Consider the following 16,423-nt stretch of genomic DNA (forward strand, 5'->3'; position numbering starts at 1 on the left):
GGGGGGGGGGGGTCGGACTCGATGATCTGTTGAGGTCCCTTCTGACCCCAACATCTATGAATCCAGCATCTATAAAAAAACCACAAGCCTTCTCGCTCAAGGCACATGGTGGGGCGGCCAGGAAGGTCTCTCCCATATAGCCAAGCCAGACTGGGAGTCATCCCAGCTTTAATAATGCAGTTTCCCCCTCTGCTCCCTTCCTTCTCCCCTGTGGCTGGCAAGGCTATCTTTGCCCAAGCCAAGCAGGGTGGGCTCAAGATGGTAGCCCTGGAGCCTGGCATGAAGAGGATTGGCAGGGCAGGCCAGGGACAGGCTGTGGAGCCGCGAGGGACTTAGGCTACACCCGATTCACAAGGGGCTGGGAAACACCTGGCAGGGTTGCATGGGAGGCTCGGATACAGGTCTGGTGCCGTTCCTCGCCATCTCCACATACAGCGGAGAGAGGGGCTTGGCTGCGAGCTCTCTGGGGCTGGGCTCGTGTCATGTCCTGCGATGCTCTGAGGAGCGTTCCCAGAGGCTATATAAATGATTGATCATTAAACCAACTGCCTTTAGATGCAAAGCAGCGTGAAAGGGCCTCACTAGATTTCCAACATCCCACTTCACCCATCAACAGAGTCCACTGTTACCACTTACAAAGCATAACAGCCTATTACCATAATCAGATCAGACACAATTCACTATAATTAGAATCTCTTCCGCGATCCCCCAGCCCTCATTAATAAAACTTGCCTTTCGGTCTTCTTTGTTTGCTTCCCACCTAACCGAGCCTGGACTTTGCGACTTGCAAGCATGCGCGTGGCAGCATCAGTTCTCATCACGATTACTGTCACCAGGCCATTGACTCTTGCTTTTCTAGACTGGGAGGTAGCATCAGCATTAATACACTCTACTCCAGAGGGGGCTGCATTTCAGACCTGGGCACAGGGGGTTTCTTGCACGCGAAGCGGTCACTCCCTAAAATATGCAACTGGCTTTCATTTAAATCAGTGAGGGGTGTGGGACACTGTGGGACCTATAAACATAGGCCCTGCCCCAGTGACACACCTTGGAGTGAGCTTGCGCCCCGGCACATTTAAGCCAACACTTAGGAGCTCTGCTGAACACGGGCCACAATTGCATTTTATTTCTTTGGGGACTGTCACAGTCTCCTCCTCGGAGTAGGGAGCAGAGTGCCACTGTCCTCCCTCTTGGCAGCCCCCCAGCAGAGCCCAGGCACCAGGACCCCTTCAGCTGCTCTGGGGCTAGCTTGTAAGACTATTGGAGGGTCCCCTGCAGCAGCTGCCACTGCCGAGAGGGGCAGGCGGCTTCCCCGAAGCCCTGCTGCCAAGGGGCCTTCCCCACTTTGGGGCCTGGAGCTGCTGACCCTAAAGGCTTTGCAAGGTGCAAGCACTGGTCTTGATCAGTCCCTCCAGCTTCCTCCTACTCGGTTGCTCACATCTTTTACCCTCCACATCCCAACCTCCTTCCCCACATCACAGCCCCTATTCTCCCTTTACTTCTGCCGTGCCTATTGCACCCCCTTCCCAGCCCTGCCCCATCCTCTGGCTGTTTTGCTTGTGGGCTGTTTCCTCTCCACCCCCAACTCTCTGGTTAGGTTGCAAATCCTTCAGGCTGGGGACAGTCTTCCCTATGCTTGTACAGCACCAAGCACAGCAGGGTCCCGATGCTCCAGGTCGGATGGCATATAAACAAGCTCTTGGGAAACCGGCTGGTGCTTGGAACAGAGCAAGTACCCTTTTCTCCAATGTCTCTTCCTGTTGCCAATGTGGGAGAGGGAATTTGGGTCCTGCATGAAGACAGCCCTCCCCTGCCCACCCTACCCAATGTCTGCTTTTATCTGAGGATTGGGGTTGTTAAAAAGGAGGATTTTAGAGGCATTTCCTTTCAATCTTAGAGACAAACACAACAGCGAAGGAAAAACCTTGGGTTAAGACCTTGAGGGAATCGAAGGGCAAAATCCTACATGTTTTTATGAGAGATTAGGGCAAACTTAGTTTTGTCTTAAGCCACTAAAGGCTTATAAAAGCCCCAAAGAATAGACTGCACGCCTTGAAAAAGCCTCCCAGGGCTTAGAAAAGAAAAGTCAATTTAAAGTTAGAGTGCAGCCTGCTTAGTTAAAGAGTCAGGGTCTGAGAAAGTAAGCAAAGCCAACCCTGCACGCACAGAGTTGGGAGACTTAACTCACTTCACCAGAGCAAAACAGCAAACAGAGCAGTGCTCCTCTGGACAGGCCAGCATTAAGATATGATGTGGCTTTTATACTATTCAATGCTTCAGTCTGCACTGGGATGTTTCCTTTGACCCATATAATAATTATACCAACTCAATGCCTAGGGTGGGCAGCTATAGAAAGGTGCCTTATATCAGAGTCATTTAGTCCCCTTCCATACGAGGATAGCTCTCCAAATATAAAAGCACTATAATGGTCCCCACAATAAAATGGGGACAACCATTTAACTTCTTCATTTCTAATGCAGATGAACCCTTTAAAGAGGGGAGGGAGGGGAAATCTAGGACTGTCTTCATATGGTCAAAAGCAACCTGAGTTGCATGCATTAGGTAGTCAGCACCAAGCACATTTTGGTGATGACCATTGCCGATATCACATTTATCTGGAGACCCTGGCAACCTATAGTCCTAGATCCATAGGGGACTATGTCATGAGTCGTTCCACTGCAACCCAGGGGTGACTCTCATGCCTAAAGGCAAACTACTGCCACAGTCTCCACAGTTTAGGCTTGAAACCCAGACCCAAATCCTCGCTAGAACAGAGATCCAGGGGCAGATAATAAGTTAGACTAGTGCCGTGTGATACAGAACCAGACCGCTGGTCCACTCGGACTGGAAACAGCCGTTGCAGCTGGCTGCTGCATCCTGAACTGTTCCAAGGCCCCAAATCAACGTTAGAAGGATAAGCTGGATGGAGGTTATATATGTTCCTATTACCCATTCAGTAAGCCACAGGGACTCAAATCAAGATTTATTCCAAATTCCCCCACCCTTTCCCAGCCCACTTCTCTGTGCCCTTTCATGAAACTTCATAAAAACGACTCTTCAGGGTTCTCTACTTATTGTCTCAGCTGCCAGAGCAATGACAATAAATCTTGCTGGAGCCCATAAAAGAGAAAGCTTTCTAACTATCTGTGCAACTCTGCCTCATGTGCGAAAGGCAAGCTGCGCTCTTTCTTGGCCTTTCTCGCGCACGCACGTGCCAGACCACAACCCAGCTTGCCTTACTGAAGCTCTGTGGCCAGGAAAGGACCCGGCCAGAATAACTTCTTGACCTAGGACTCCAGCGGCCTTGGTTCGATTCCCATTTCCTTTGGGATTTGGGGCAAGCCACTTGACTCTGTGCTTCAGTTCTTCATGTATAAAAATGGGGATAACAGTAATTCCCTTTCCTCAGCCTGGCCTAACTGGCTCGCAGGCCATTTGAGCCACAGACTCCCCATTATCACATCTGAACAGTGGCTGTGTCAGAGGGCCTTGATCTTGGCTTTAGAACGAGGTGCTTCCATAATATTAGTAACATTCCAGTTGGGAAAGTATTTCATTACTTGGCAACTCATTTACTAACTTACCTTAAGCTGCATATGACTCACACAAAGGTAGATCAAAGTCGTGAGGAAGGAGGCGCCACATTTGGACTGAACAGCCCTTCATCATCACTACGCACATGGGTGTTGAAAGGCAGCCTCCCTCTTCCACCACTAAATCAAAACTGGAAGCAACCTCAGGACTTTCAGAGAGGATGACATGTAATTTTCCGGCTGGAAGTGATGATGCTCTTCAAGGCAGTGGTGCTCAAGCATTACAGCTGGATTTTAATCCCACAGTAGGTAGGAAATTTAACAGGAGTGAGTCACAGAAACTGTAAACTGGTTACCGAACCAGGTAAGTGGCAATGCTCCCTTCCTACTTGTCTTCTCAGGTTGGGATGGGGAGGAAATTACTGGGACTCCGAGGAAATTGAAAAGCACGTCCTGTCTCATTTTGCTCCGGCTTGTTTCCCTTTGGCTCTTCCCTCTCTCACTTACTTCCGGAAGAGGGGACAGTCCTGCCACTAGGAACGGATTAGGGCTCAAGAGATCAAGGTTCCAGCTTCATCTCTGCCACCGCCTCATTATAGAGCCTCGGGCAAGTCAGCTCACCCCTGTAGACCTCAGTGCCTGGTCTGTAAAATGGGTTAATAATCCTCACTGTAAACTCTGGGGCATCGGGCTGTCTCTCAGTTGGTGTTTGTGCCTAGCCCAGTGGGAGCCAGGCCCCTGGATAAAATGGTAAAACAAATGACTATGTTTAGCTGACCCCTCTACCAAGAAACTAGCAGACAGGCAGACTTACCTAGCCTCTCCTTACATCTGCTCTCCCTGGCACGGCACAGCAGCCAGCTCCTTCCTTTCCATTTATCCCAACTGGGGAAAGCAAATCTGAATGCAAGGACCCAGCGGTCATTCCCCGCTCTCCGCGGCTGCAGCCCCAGCACCAGGCCGGTTGGGGACTCTGATGCCGCCAGCTCCTGGCTCAGTGGAGCAGGCCGAGCATCCCTGCCAGCCCAGCTGGGGCTAATTTAAAGACTGTTAGGTGTGACAATCAGCAGCAGCAGGAGCAGCTGTGTAAAACGACCTGCGACAAGCTCCTCGGGCCTTGCTGGGTTGAAGCTGGAGAGTTCCCAGAGGCTGTGGCTGGGAACTGGGCTTCCAACGTGCGAAAGGGGGAACGCTTCGGCTTTATCCAAGCATCCTTCATACACACCCTCTCACTCCTCGCCTTTGACTGCAGGGAGGTGCTAGGCGTCCAGTAGGCAGAGCACTGGACTGGAAACTGGGAGCACTGGGTTCTGCTATAGGCTCCAACACTTAACGTAGCACATGACCACGGGGGGCGTCGAGTCACTTGTCTCTGTTAGGGCTGGTGGCACTGCCCCTTCGCGGAGCAGTACCCTGCACGGTTGCCCCTCTCCACAGCCTCCAGCCTTAGCGACTGGTCCCGAGCTGGAGACGACAGGGGGCTCTGCCTCCTGCCTGGAGAAGTGGACTATTTTAAGACCCACGTCCATTTTCCTGCTGTGAAGTGACACTTGTCCTTGAGGAACCATCAGCCTCTAATTAAAGCACCTTCTGTTGATTAGGTTGGAGAGAGAGTCTTTCACCTCGGGGAAGTTGATTTAGATGAGTCACTCGTCCCACTCGAGGGGCTCGCCTTCACTTTGCTGTGAAAGGAGCACAGTGCTTATGATTGAAGTCAGTCTGGGCGCCTGGACCAGTGCTGGGTGCTGCCAGCCCCCCGCCCAGCTACCCAGCAGATGGGCATGACGAAACCCAAACTCAAAGGCTCCAAACCCTCCTCCCACCTCGGAAACGTCCCAGCCCGGTCCCAGCTGGCAGGGAAGGCAGCCACCGGAGAGCTCTGGGTTAAGACCAAGACCACCACGAGCAAGGAGCGATTTTCAGCGACCACCTTGAGGCATCTTACAGGAGCCAAGATTTGGGGGGCAAGTGGAGGGTGCACAAAGGCAGTGGGTGAAGAGGAGACCTATTTAGGAGCCCTCCAGGAACGCTTCCCCCCAAAACCGAGGCATCCAGAATCATAAGTCTCTGTTGCAAACAGTGGTGCAGACTCCTGCGGACCTAGAATAACAGACAGAGCTTGAAAGAACAGGACAGGAAACCCAAGCAGACAAAACCCAGAGCCCAAAGAAGCCCAGAGGGGCAGCAGCAGAAACAAGACACGTCTCCCTTGTAAAAAAGGACGCCAGACACTTCCCCCAGCATGCAGGGATGATTTTTAATCTTCAAAATTGGCAAAAGATGCGAGATACGCAGAGAACAATCATTAGCTCCCGTCATGCCTGAAGGAGCCGACAAACTTTGCATAAACAATTTGCCTTCCCTCTGACGTGGAAAGGTTCCCAACCATCGGTCAGAGGCACCCCTGACATCCGCTGCCAGCTCTCCCCAGCCCCTGGGTTTGTTGGGGTGCTTCATAGTCCTACAGGACGTCCCACGCTGTGATCTCCAAGCACCTCCCTGAGCAATGCTCCTCCTGCTGCTGGTGAAAGGGGTGCCTGCCATTCAGGCCATCCTGATGAAGGCAGGTGCCAGGCACAGAGCTTAAAAGCATCTGATGTTGCAGGTTCAACCCACAGAAGCCAGACCTTGCTTCAGGCAAGCAGACAGCTTGCTAGAGTCTGATTTCAGGATCAGGACCCATGAGTCCATGCAAGGTCCCCCAGCAAGCGACCCAGCCATCCTAACTTCGAGAGCCCTGCTCCAACTACAAACATGGGGCTAGACCCCAGGAGCCTTGACACGTTTACCCCCACCTTCTGGTCACTAGACACATTGCCACCCAGGTCCAAGAACAGAATCTCAGGCCCGAGTCAATCCACTACCAAAAACGCAAACACTTTGTTTGATACCAGAGATTTTACTAACCAAAGAGCAACAGCAACTGAATACTTGAATGGCAGATCTGAGGACCATTTAACCATCTGTTACGCAAGACCCCTGACTCCTGATCCAGTGGTCTAAGCACTAGACACTCGAGCCAGGACCCAGGGTCCCAAGCCAGGACCAGAACCCAGGCATCCAGATTCAAATCCTCCAGGTCTAATCATTACATAACACACTTGAACCTGAGGAGTCTGACTCCTAGAGATGGGCACAGTATGTCCTTGTCTGGTCCTGGGTTGCGCCCTGTTCCTACATAAAGAGGTTCGCTGTATAAATCAGCTCCCTGCTATTCAAGCAAACACTTGTGATGTGAGAGCTCTCCCTGGACTTTTTCGCCAGGAGACGAATACGGGACCATGGTGGAATATTAATATCAAGGAGGGAGCGGTCTGCATTGGCCAGGCACTAGCTTCAGCACAGGAGAGAGATACCAGGAGCTCAATTTGTGTTTGCCTGAGCCAAGGGGAAAATCTAATTAAACATGGCGACTGGGCTTGGAGGAGCTGGAGATGGGGCTGGAATATAAAGAGCAGCTGCTACCCACAGATCAGAGGGCAATATTAATAAACCCATGCAGGGGGACTGGAGGATGAGCCAGTCATATCGATAAAATGCAAAGCAAAGACAAAGCGGCCAGGGAATATTGGATGGTAATGCTGATAAAAACGCAAGGAGGACTGTATCGACAGCGGCTGGTGTGAGCATGCAGAGGACATCGGTGTCCCGCTGGCCCTGCCCCAGGCCGTCAGCTGCCACTCCACCAGGCCTGTGCCACAAACACCTGCATGAGGAAGCTCCTGCTCCCTTTCCGAAGGGGCAGCAACTACACACATCTCCAGGCCCTTATCAACATCGTTAAATGACCCAGAAGTCGCCTAGGGCAGCAAACCCTTGTCTGGCTGGGCAGCTGCGCCTGTCTCAGGCCCCAGCTATCCTGAAAGGGACTCCGGTGCTGTCACCATGCTCGTTCCTGCGCCTGTGGCCTCTGCATGATACCTGAGTGAGCCCCCCTGTTTTGCTGTCTGCTTTGCCCTTTCCTGTTCTCTTAGACTTAAGCAGATGCTCTTTCCAGGGCAGAAGCAAGACCCCTATTAAACTCTGTCCCAGCAGCTCCGAGCACTTTTTCTGACTTTTTCACCAGCCCAGCACCACTGTTTTCTGATTCATCACCAGCTGCCCTCTTCCAAGACCTGTCAGTGCCCCTCAGCCCATGGTACCACACCGTGCCACCCCACACCCCACCTGACAGATGCACGCAGCTCCACAGCGAGCAATGGATGCATGCTCCATTCAGGCAACTGGGCCAGAACCACAAAACTCATCGCTCAGATTTGCAGCCCTCTCCAAGCGTAACAATAACCTCCGAGCTGCGCAGGCGGCCAGCGAGGGCTGGCACTTCAGCACTCAAAGGGCACTGAGCTGTCCAGTTGAGGATGCTCCAGGCAGGGGCGCTCCCAGTCAGTGCCTTTGTCAGGTGTTTGGATCGCCAGCATTTACTCCCAGCCACAGAAAAGGGAGGTCAAGGGAGATGCTACCCTGCTCTGGGTTACAGTTTTGATAACAGGATTTGTCAAGAAGATACAGCACAGGAGGGGGAAAGAGTCTGGAACGGAGGAACTGCTAAGAGCTGCTTTGTGTTTGCCTGGCCCTTCCCTGAAAAGGACTTTTGTTGCTGGGTAATAAGGATAAACAGCACGCCTGGCAGAGTGACCTCAGAGCTGGCAATCACTGAAGAAAAAGGAGCGGGTGCCAATCCACCCAGCCTGAGGGCCACCTGCGCTTGCTGGGGAGATGGGCGGTGAGCATTGTCCCAGGGCGTGGGGTTGAATGGAGGGGAGATATAGGGACAGGGCCAAATGGGATGAAGGTGGGGTCAGGGGTGAAGGGGAAACAGGGCAGGTATCTAACACAGGGCGAAGGTAAGCACCGGACACAGAGCTCGGAGCAGAGAGGAGCGGGCGTCAGAGGCGGAGGGGATGTGTCAGCCACAGGGTTGGCGAGGGGCACGGACCGATGGGAGCGTCTGGCTGAGAGGTCATGGATAAAGGGAAGCAAGGGGCAGGCACTGGCAGGGGGTCCACGCATGGAGGGGAGGCACTGGCAGGTGTTCCCAGCCAGGCTGGGCATGGCACAGGCAGCAAGGCCACACTAGGGGCAGAGTTGAGCACCTGCGTGGCCATGGCAAGGCACAGGCCTCTGGAGGGCCGTGGGGCTGGAGTGAACGGGGGTCAGTGTGATGAGCGATACGATGAGGACACCTGCCTCTGCAGCCCCTGCTCCATCAGATTAGCACATTTGCCTTTCCCAATTGCCTTTAATCTTGCATCTGATCTTAAGCGTGAAAGAGCAAAGTTTATTTTCTCACGCTCTGCACGGAGGCCGAGTGCGATTCCTCTGACACACAGCTCCCCGGGGCTGTGCGCAGTGCAGGAGATGCCACGCAGCTCCAGTGCCGTGCCTGGGACGGCGGGGAGAGGGGGCACTGATTGCTGTGGCAGGGATTATAATTACACTTGATGTCTTCCATGATCTTTGTTTCCATCAGAGGAGCAAGTGGGGAAAGATCCCTCCGTGCTAGCAGAGAAGGAACAAGACACGGGCAGCTCCACATTCAAGGGGAGAAGACAGGCTGGGGCCTGGCTGCAAGGTGGGGCAGGGGGCAGATGAAGCCCACTGCTCTGTGCCCCTGAGCCATGAAGGATGCAAGCCTGGCGTAACGCCTCCCCTCTTCCCCCATGTTACAGCAAAGCAAGGTGCAGGGGAAGGGAGATCCCAGGAGCAGGGCTGGAGATAGAGCTCATGTCCTGGCTCCAATCTTTTGGGCAAAATACCGCCCCCAACAAGGACCCCTTCTGCCCAGGACTCTCCCTTCTGGGCTGGGGCAGCCCGCATTGCACAGAGCTGCCGCATGAATAAGGAGCTACAGGGCAGGTGAGTCTACCCCTGCCTCCTGTCGCCCCAGCTCCTGGATGTCAAACGCTTGATGTTCCCTTGTGTCCCTCATGCTCAAGGACCAGCTCACAGCAGCTCCTCCAGATGTTGAGGAGGTCCAGTCTGCTGGAGAGCATGAGTCCAGTCTCTTCAGGGCCCCAGCGCTCAGTCCTGTCCTCCCAGACCCTTCCCCTGGATGCAGGGGGCTGACAGCTCATGCAGGGTCCCAGGGAGCTGTTCCAGGGCTGCAGGCTGGCAGGGTCTCCAAGCCAGGTGCCTGTAGGTTAGCAGTGTCTGTGCAGGGAGAAAAGCCTGAGGCTTGGGATGGGAGCTGAGAGCCGAAAGGCCAGGGATGCAGAAGGCTCTCAGAGCTGGGCCCGCAGCGCCATCTGGCAGCCAAAGGGAAACCAAAGGAGGCGCAGGCCTCCAAACCTCGCACAGGTCTCAGTGACATAGGCTGTAGAGGAGGTCACACTGCCCTGCTCCCCACGCTGGCCTCCAGAAGAAGTCAAAGGCTCTGCAGGGTCTCCAAGGCTGCCAGGAGGATCCTAGAGGGCTGCTAGCTCAGCAATACCTACTGCAGCCAGCAGCTCTGCTTCTCAGGCCCAGGAAAGCTGTCCAGCACGGGGCCAAGAGCCTCTGGGAAGGAGACAGTGCTTTCTCCAGGAGCTGGAGCCATACCACGGAGCAGACACCACCAAGATCGAGGGCCCCTCACAAACCTTGCCACTTTTGCTCCAGGTGCCAGGACCACTTCCTCAGCCTCAACCTAAGCACAGAGCAGCACGGACAGACTGAAAAGCAAAACATCCCCTTGCAAAAACACCCCGCTGCCCAGGCAACACCCCCATGGGACAAGGGAATGGACCGAAAAACTACAGTGCATCTCACAGCTGCAGGAGGTGCCAAGATATGAAGGGGTGGAGGGTGCAGGGTGGCATCAGAATTGATACCGCACAGGGTGGAATCGCTTCCCTGGCTGGGTTGCATTGTACGACTCGGGAAACTGAGGCAGAGTGAGACAGCACCAAGATCACACAATAAGTCTGTGGCAGAGCTGGGAATACAACTGAAATGGTCCCGTTCATTTTCCAGTACAGATCTCTGCTCAACAGCCTAGCCAGCAGCCAGGAAACACAGTACACTAGTAACTATTTTCCTTGGTTTGCTGGGTCTCAGCACACCTTGCAAGTGTCCCCACAACCGGAGCTCATAGCAAGCGGGTTGTTGGGGGACGGGAGGACTCCGTGCCTTAGACACGAAATGCTGAGCCTTTCAGACTAAGGTGACATTTCAGTCCTGGTCAGGGCTGCAATAAAGATGCACACGCGGATGCTGCACACTGCTATCCACTCCCAGCTCCAAGTGCACTCACCTGTTGGCCACGAGACCTGTTTCTGCCCAGCAAAATCTCTGCCCTGTTACTATGCTCATGTCAAACCCACTGCCCTGCCTGCTGCAAGGTGGAAGGACCTGAAGAGGCAAGCCCTGTACAGCGAGCCCTCTCCAGCCAGCTGGCCCAGGCCTGAGACCCTCATCCACACAGCTCCAGAATCATCATCTCTGCTCTCCACCGGCCCCCCCAGCACCGCCACAGGGAACACACAGAGGGATGGGATCAGGAAGAGCCGCCGAGCATGCATTCAATAAAAGATTGCGTGTTTCTGAGCCGCTGGAGTGATGATTTAAACATGAAGTCCAAGTTGGTAATGGTGTTGTCAGAGCCGTAGCGTTAACTCTGATCAATAAGTCACTGTACTGCAACTGTACCTCTGGCCACGGTGTCTGCCTGTGGCAGCCACTGGGGCTTGCCTTAGAAACATTCCCACCTGGCCTCAGGTCTGGGCATCGAGCTGCAGGCCATGGGCTGGGCTACCTGCCACAGCTTCTCATGTCCCTGCCGGCTGCGCCTGGGAAGAAGGGACAGAGCACAGGCCTCTGGCACTCAGCGATTGGGCCCTGGGGCTGTTCAGTCACTGCAGCACTTGGCAGATCCAGCTCATAGACCCCCTGGCAGCTTGGCATGATGGGCAGAGACTGGTGAAGCCCCGCTCTGGCAGCATGCAACACACCTGGGTCCCAGGGGGCGGTTGTGATGCCCTTGGTGGCTCTGTAACTGTGCCCTGCTCTGCCCCAGGGCGCCTTCCTGTCTTTCTTGCCATGCATCGGTGTCATTTATCGTATATAGGGAGGCTGCGCACAGGCCTTCGCTGGGCCTCAGTCCCAGTGGACCCCGCTGGTCTGTGCCTGCACCCAGGCCCCTTGCTGAGCTTCACGGGCAACTGTGCCACTGAAGGGCAACCCAAGCCTCAAGGACTAATTGCATGGCTCCAAATCCTCCCCTTTACCACGCCCCATGCCTCGTGTGTGTAATGAAAATGTTGTTCCCTCTACCAGGGCTTCAGCCTCCTTGTCCTCTGCCCCTTTAATACAGCTAGGCCTTCTAGCCAGAGGCTCACTGTGCTGGCTCTAGCTCTGTTTGTCCCTTCCATCACCAGGCCCCATCTGGCTGCACCAGGCACTCTGGGCCCACTATGGGCCCAATAAATGCTCAAGGTGATTGCATGTGCCTTGGGTACTAATGGGACCTCCTGCCACTCCTATAGTCCCAACCCTAAGCCGCCGGGACAAATGGTAAAGTAAACATAAGCCCCAGAGCTATAACATAACAGCAACAGAGAAAGCAGCCCTCTGTCCCTTGAGGAGGGCAAACCTTCTTTACCTTGGGGCTTGCAAACCTCCCAGCCTGGCTCCTGGTGAGCTCCCTGAGCCCCCGTGTTCCCACAAGCGGCTAAGTGATTGGACCCATGTCCCTAGGAGCCTCTCCTGGGCAGGAGCTCCTAACCCTGCAGCGAGCAGGGCTAGCCTGGCTTGCCAACCCAAACCCCAGATGTATGTACTCCCAGGGCTCTGCCTACTTCTGGTCAGGGGAGCACCGGGGCTGGTTGCTAATTGCCTCATTAGCCCTGTTGCCCTGCCTAGCCTGTAGAGCTCCCTGGCTGGGGTGTTTTTACCTTCAGGTAACACGGACCCCCCAGGCTCTCTGTTACACAGTAGTACAGTGGGGTTACAATTGATGCTTCCCTTGACTGAGCTGGAAAGAGCTGGCAAAGAGGAAGAGACACCCCACCCCCGGATCCAGGCCTCCCCCAGCCTGCTGCCCTCTGCTCCCATGCTTCACACCTGGCACTCGAGGTCCAGCCTCCTCCATGCAGCAGAGCTTGCTCAGTGCTCAGGATCCCTCTGCCAGCCCTAAGGAACTCGGGTTAAAACGTGCATGGAGGTAAAAGGCCCCACGAGGGCCTTACATGCCCCCAGGCCTCTGCAGTGATCCAGTGAGGTGCCCAAATAACATCGGGGTGCCCTGATCACCCCAGGCCTGAGGGCTTGCCCCTGCACAGCACTCAGATGCGGCTTCCCGTGGGCCCTTCAACATCCCCCTGCGCCCAGCCACACACGGGCCTGTGCCCCTGCGAAATCCATGATCCCAAACACCTTGATTAGCTCTTTCAGCCCCATTTAGCTACACAAATGCCTTGGTCATGGCTGAACGACCTCAAATTTGCCACTCATTTCGTTTTAATTCAGCGTGAATCGGTGCCCCCTGTACTACAGGTGCAGCTGGCGGATTGCTTCCAAGCTCCCCTCCCCTTCCAAGCAGCTTAATCATGCATGGAGCAAAGCTCCATTCGAGCCACTTAATGACTTTGTTTCTGCCAATGTCTTGGAGACGCTGAGCCGGTAATAACAACGGTAATGGCTTTGCCCTCATCTTCTCCCTTGCTCCGTGTTTGCCATTGTTGCTTAACAAGCAACAGGAGCATGGGAGCAGGGCTGGCCCTTTCCACAGCAAGACCTTTCTGTGTTTCTTCCAGTGCCGCTCTCTCAATGGGGCCCAATGGCCAGGACAGCCAGGAACCACGTGATATAGGTGCAGGGGTAAGAGCGCCCTCCTCCATGCCCGCTTTTTGACACTCATCTCTCAATGCAGTGATTCTCTTCTCGCTCCCGTTTCTTCCCTGAAGATCCCCAGAGCCCCTTTTCCCAGCATTCAGAATATAAGCAACCTTGTGAAGGGAAGTACTGGTATATAGACGCACAACTAACACGCCGCGGGCCAGCAGCAGCTTGCTCTTCGAGATGGACAACTCTCCAGGGCTGGGCCTGTGTCTTCCTGGGGATCTGTATGGCCCAAGGCACAGCGAAGCCCTGCTCCCCGAATAAGGAAGGCCTCTGGCCATTGCCACAACACAAACACAAATGCACAGAGGAACATGAAGGCAAAATCTCTGGGGAGAAACTTGCACATGCATCACAGGCTATACCGGAACTATGAGATTCACTGGATCTATGATTCTACGAGATGGGAAATGCAACCTCACAAGGACGGTCTCAATACCACAGCAATGAATGACCTCTGCGAGGGAGAGGGCAGGTGGGGGACTGTTGCTATCCCTAATCCCCTTAGCAAATCTGCAAGTCCCCACCACCTCTCTCTATGCCTGAAGGTGTTTGTGCACAAAAGCTTGCAAAGAACAATTTCCCCAAGTATTGAGTTGGTCTAATACAAAATATCACATCTACCCACAGAACCTTGTCTGCCAGTGCTGCCCCCCACCCCGCCTTCAGGGCACGGACAGGACTTGGATCAAGAATCGCTCCAGCTTTGCCCACGGTAAAACAGCCAGCACTGGGGCACGGAGCATCCATCCCTTCTTGAAGCATCTCAGGTGCCAAGATAAAAACCAGCCGGTTAAGTAGAGACTGAGGGACAGACAGACAGCGGGCGCTGGGCAGGGCAAGTCCTCTGGCAGGCAGGCATGTTCTCTTATTCTTCCAGCTTCCCACCGTTTCTCTGGCCGCCTTCACTCCTCCCCTCCCTCTCTGCACGCTGCCATCCTTCAAGCAAACACTCCCATCTGCCGGGAAGTCCTTGCCAAGCAGCTCGGACGGCTGCACGGAGCCGGGGCCGAGCCTGCTTGAGAAGCAGCAGGACTCTAGGATGCCTTAAACAACTGTCTTTATTTATTCATCTGGTTTGGGAATCAGAAGATAACTATCACCCCAGCCATGCTTCCAGCCGATCTGCTCTGAATTGGCCCGAGGACCCTTTGATACAGGACAAGAGGAGCGTTAGTTCAGCGCTGAGCCAAGAGGTAGGACCCCGAGCAGAAAGGACATAGGAGTATCTTTCCCCGGGGACCTCAATGCACTCAGTGGAAAACTCCGGTTTACCCAGAAATGCTGTTAGATAAGTGGGGATTTGGGCAAAGGGCCCTCTCCCCCACCCATCTGCTCACTGGGTGACTTGGGATAATTCAGCCTGGTGGGGCCCAAAATTGGCCTCTGGTTTCGCCCCCTAAAACTGGCTTGGATGTCGATACCTTCTTGGAGCTGAAAGTCTGACACCAAATATTGCCCCCTCATACTGGGCCCAGGCATATCCCCAGCTCAGGAATGGGAGAGGGGGAGCCCACTGGGATGAACTGGAAGGGCGCGGGTGGAAGCAGTGATGGGGAGAAAACCCAGGGCTGAATAAAAATGCAGCTTGAGTTCTTCTGCAAGCCCTAGCAGAGGCAGAGCTCCTGCAGCTGGGCTGCCGGACAGGCCCAGCTTGTCAAGGGGCATGGCAGGCTTGGAGAAGCTACAACAACCTGCCTCTCTAGGAGGGAGCTGGACTCCTTGTCTCAACCGTTGTACCTGGCCCGCTGCCTCACCTGCTGTCTTCAGCTTGAAAGAGTGGCCCGGATGTCAGTGTTCGACAAGTTGTCCTGCATAGCTTGGATCATGAGCTGGGATACACTGGAGGAACAGGGAGTTATGGAGGGGTCTGCTCAGTACTGCACTGGGGGAAACAGCTTCCTTGGTCCACCACTGCACTGGGGAAATCGCAGGGCTTGGCCCACCACCGCAGAGCGGGAACGCTGCCAAGAGCTGCCAGCACACTGCTGCTTCGCTGCAGCATCCAGGTAGCGGCCTGGCATCGTGACACGATTGTCCTGTAGCGGAGATTACTTAGGGGAATCTGTGGTTCAACCCCTAACGGGTAAAGCACCGAGAAAGCCAATGCTGAAAGTGAATCAAGGGATGATGAAGTGATGACAGTGGACGTGAGCTGATGTTGTCCAACGCTGTGGTTCCCAACTTTTTTTGTACCAGGACCCATTTGTAAACATCGATGGCCTGTCCCAACCCAGTGCCCCTCACTCCGAACCTGCTGCCCCCCAGGCCCTAGTGTGTGGGGCAGAGGGGTGCGTGCAGGGCCCCAAGCAACCCCTCGCAAGCTGGACCCCTGCCAGCCTACAAGGGAAAAGCCACGGCTTCCCATGTTTTTCTTCTTTAAAGGAGAATCCATTTTTAAAAGTTTGATCTGTTGCTTAAATTCGTTCACGGCCCTTCCATATATTCTTGCAACCCACTTTTGGGTCATGACCCCCAGGTTGAGAAACACTGGGCTCTAACAAGGCATGCAGAAGAATTTGGAAATGGACACAGTGGATGAGACCCCAGGTCCACCCGGCCCACTTGTCTGTCTGACAGCCGCCAACTCCAGGGGCTTCAGATGAAAGTGCAGGAACCTCGCAGGAGGTGGCTGTAGGGAAATCTGTTGTTACAAAGGTTCATCCTAATGGCTAGAGAGCAGGTTGAATGCCTGGAACGGGAGATTTTTAGCCTTTCCCCAAATCCTTGCTGTTTGGCACTAGTTGTTATAAGCCTGAATAACCTTCCAGTCCATGTAAATAGTCACTATTGAAACCTCTGCCTTCGATGACTCCCTGTGGCAATGAGTTTGATGGTCGAATGACCTGCACCTACTGCATGAACAAAGCATTTCCTTTGCTCAGGTTTGACTCTGTCCCCTTCCATGGACAGCACCCTTGTTCTTGTGACGTGCCGCCGGGAAGGCAGGTTGAACACCCAGCCGGGAGAACACCTGAGCTAGCAGAGGGTTGATCTTGGTTGGGCTCATCCCTAGCCAGTGAAGACTGGTCAGCTAAGGCACTGGGATCTCTCTTCCACTGGAAAATCACTCA

The 16,423-nt window shown here is 54.2% G+C and overlaps 1 protein-coding gene across 1 annotated transcript in view; it reads right to left on the reverse strand.

Moving 5' to 3' along the window:
- Nucleotides 1-14,421: 14,421 nt before the first annotated feature.
- Nucleotides 14,422-16,423, reverse strand: part of SPATA19 (spermatogenesis associated 19) — a 10,630-nt gene continuing 8,628 nt past the window's right edge. Inside the window, exons 6-7 of the mRNA XM_019508668.1 lie at nt 15,107-15,191; nt 14,422-14,498 (exon numbers count right to left, since the gene is read on the reverse strand). Coding sequence (XP_019364213.1) covers nt 15,116-15,191 — 76 coding nt within the window. The 3' untranslated portion in view covers nt 14,422-14,498; nt 15,107-15,115. The remainder of the gene's footprint in view (nt 14,499-15,106; nt 15,192-16,423) is intronic.

Source organism: Gavialis gangeticus, unplaced genomic scaffold (assembly GCF_001723915.1).
Source record: "Gavialis gangeticus isolate Ggan-Ray unplaced genomic scaffold, GavGan_comp1, whole genome shotgun sequence".
NCBI classification, from domain to species: domain Eukaryota; kingdom Metazoa; phylum Chordata; order Crocodylia; family Gavialidae; genus Gavialis; species Gavialis gangeticus.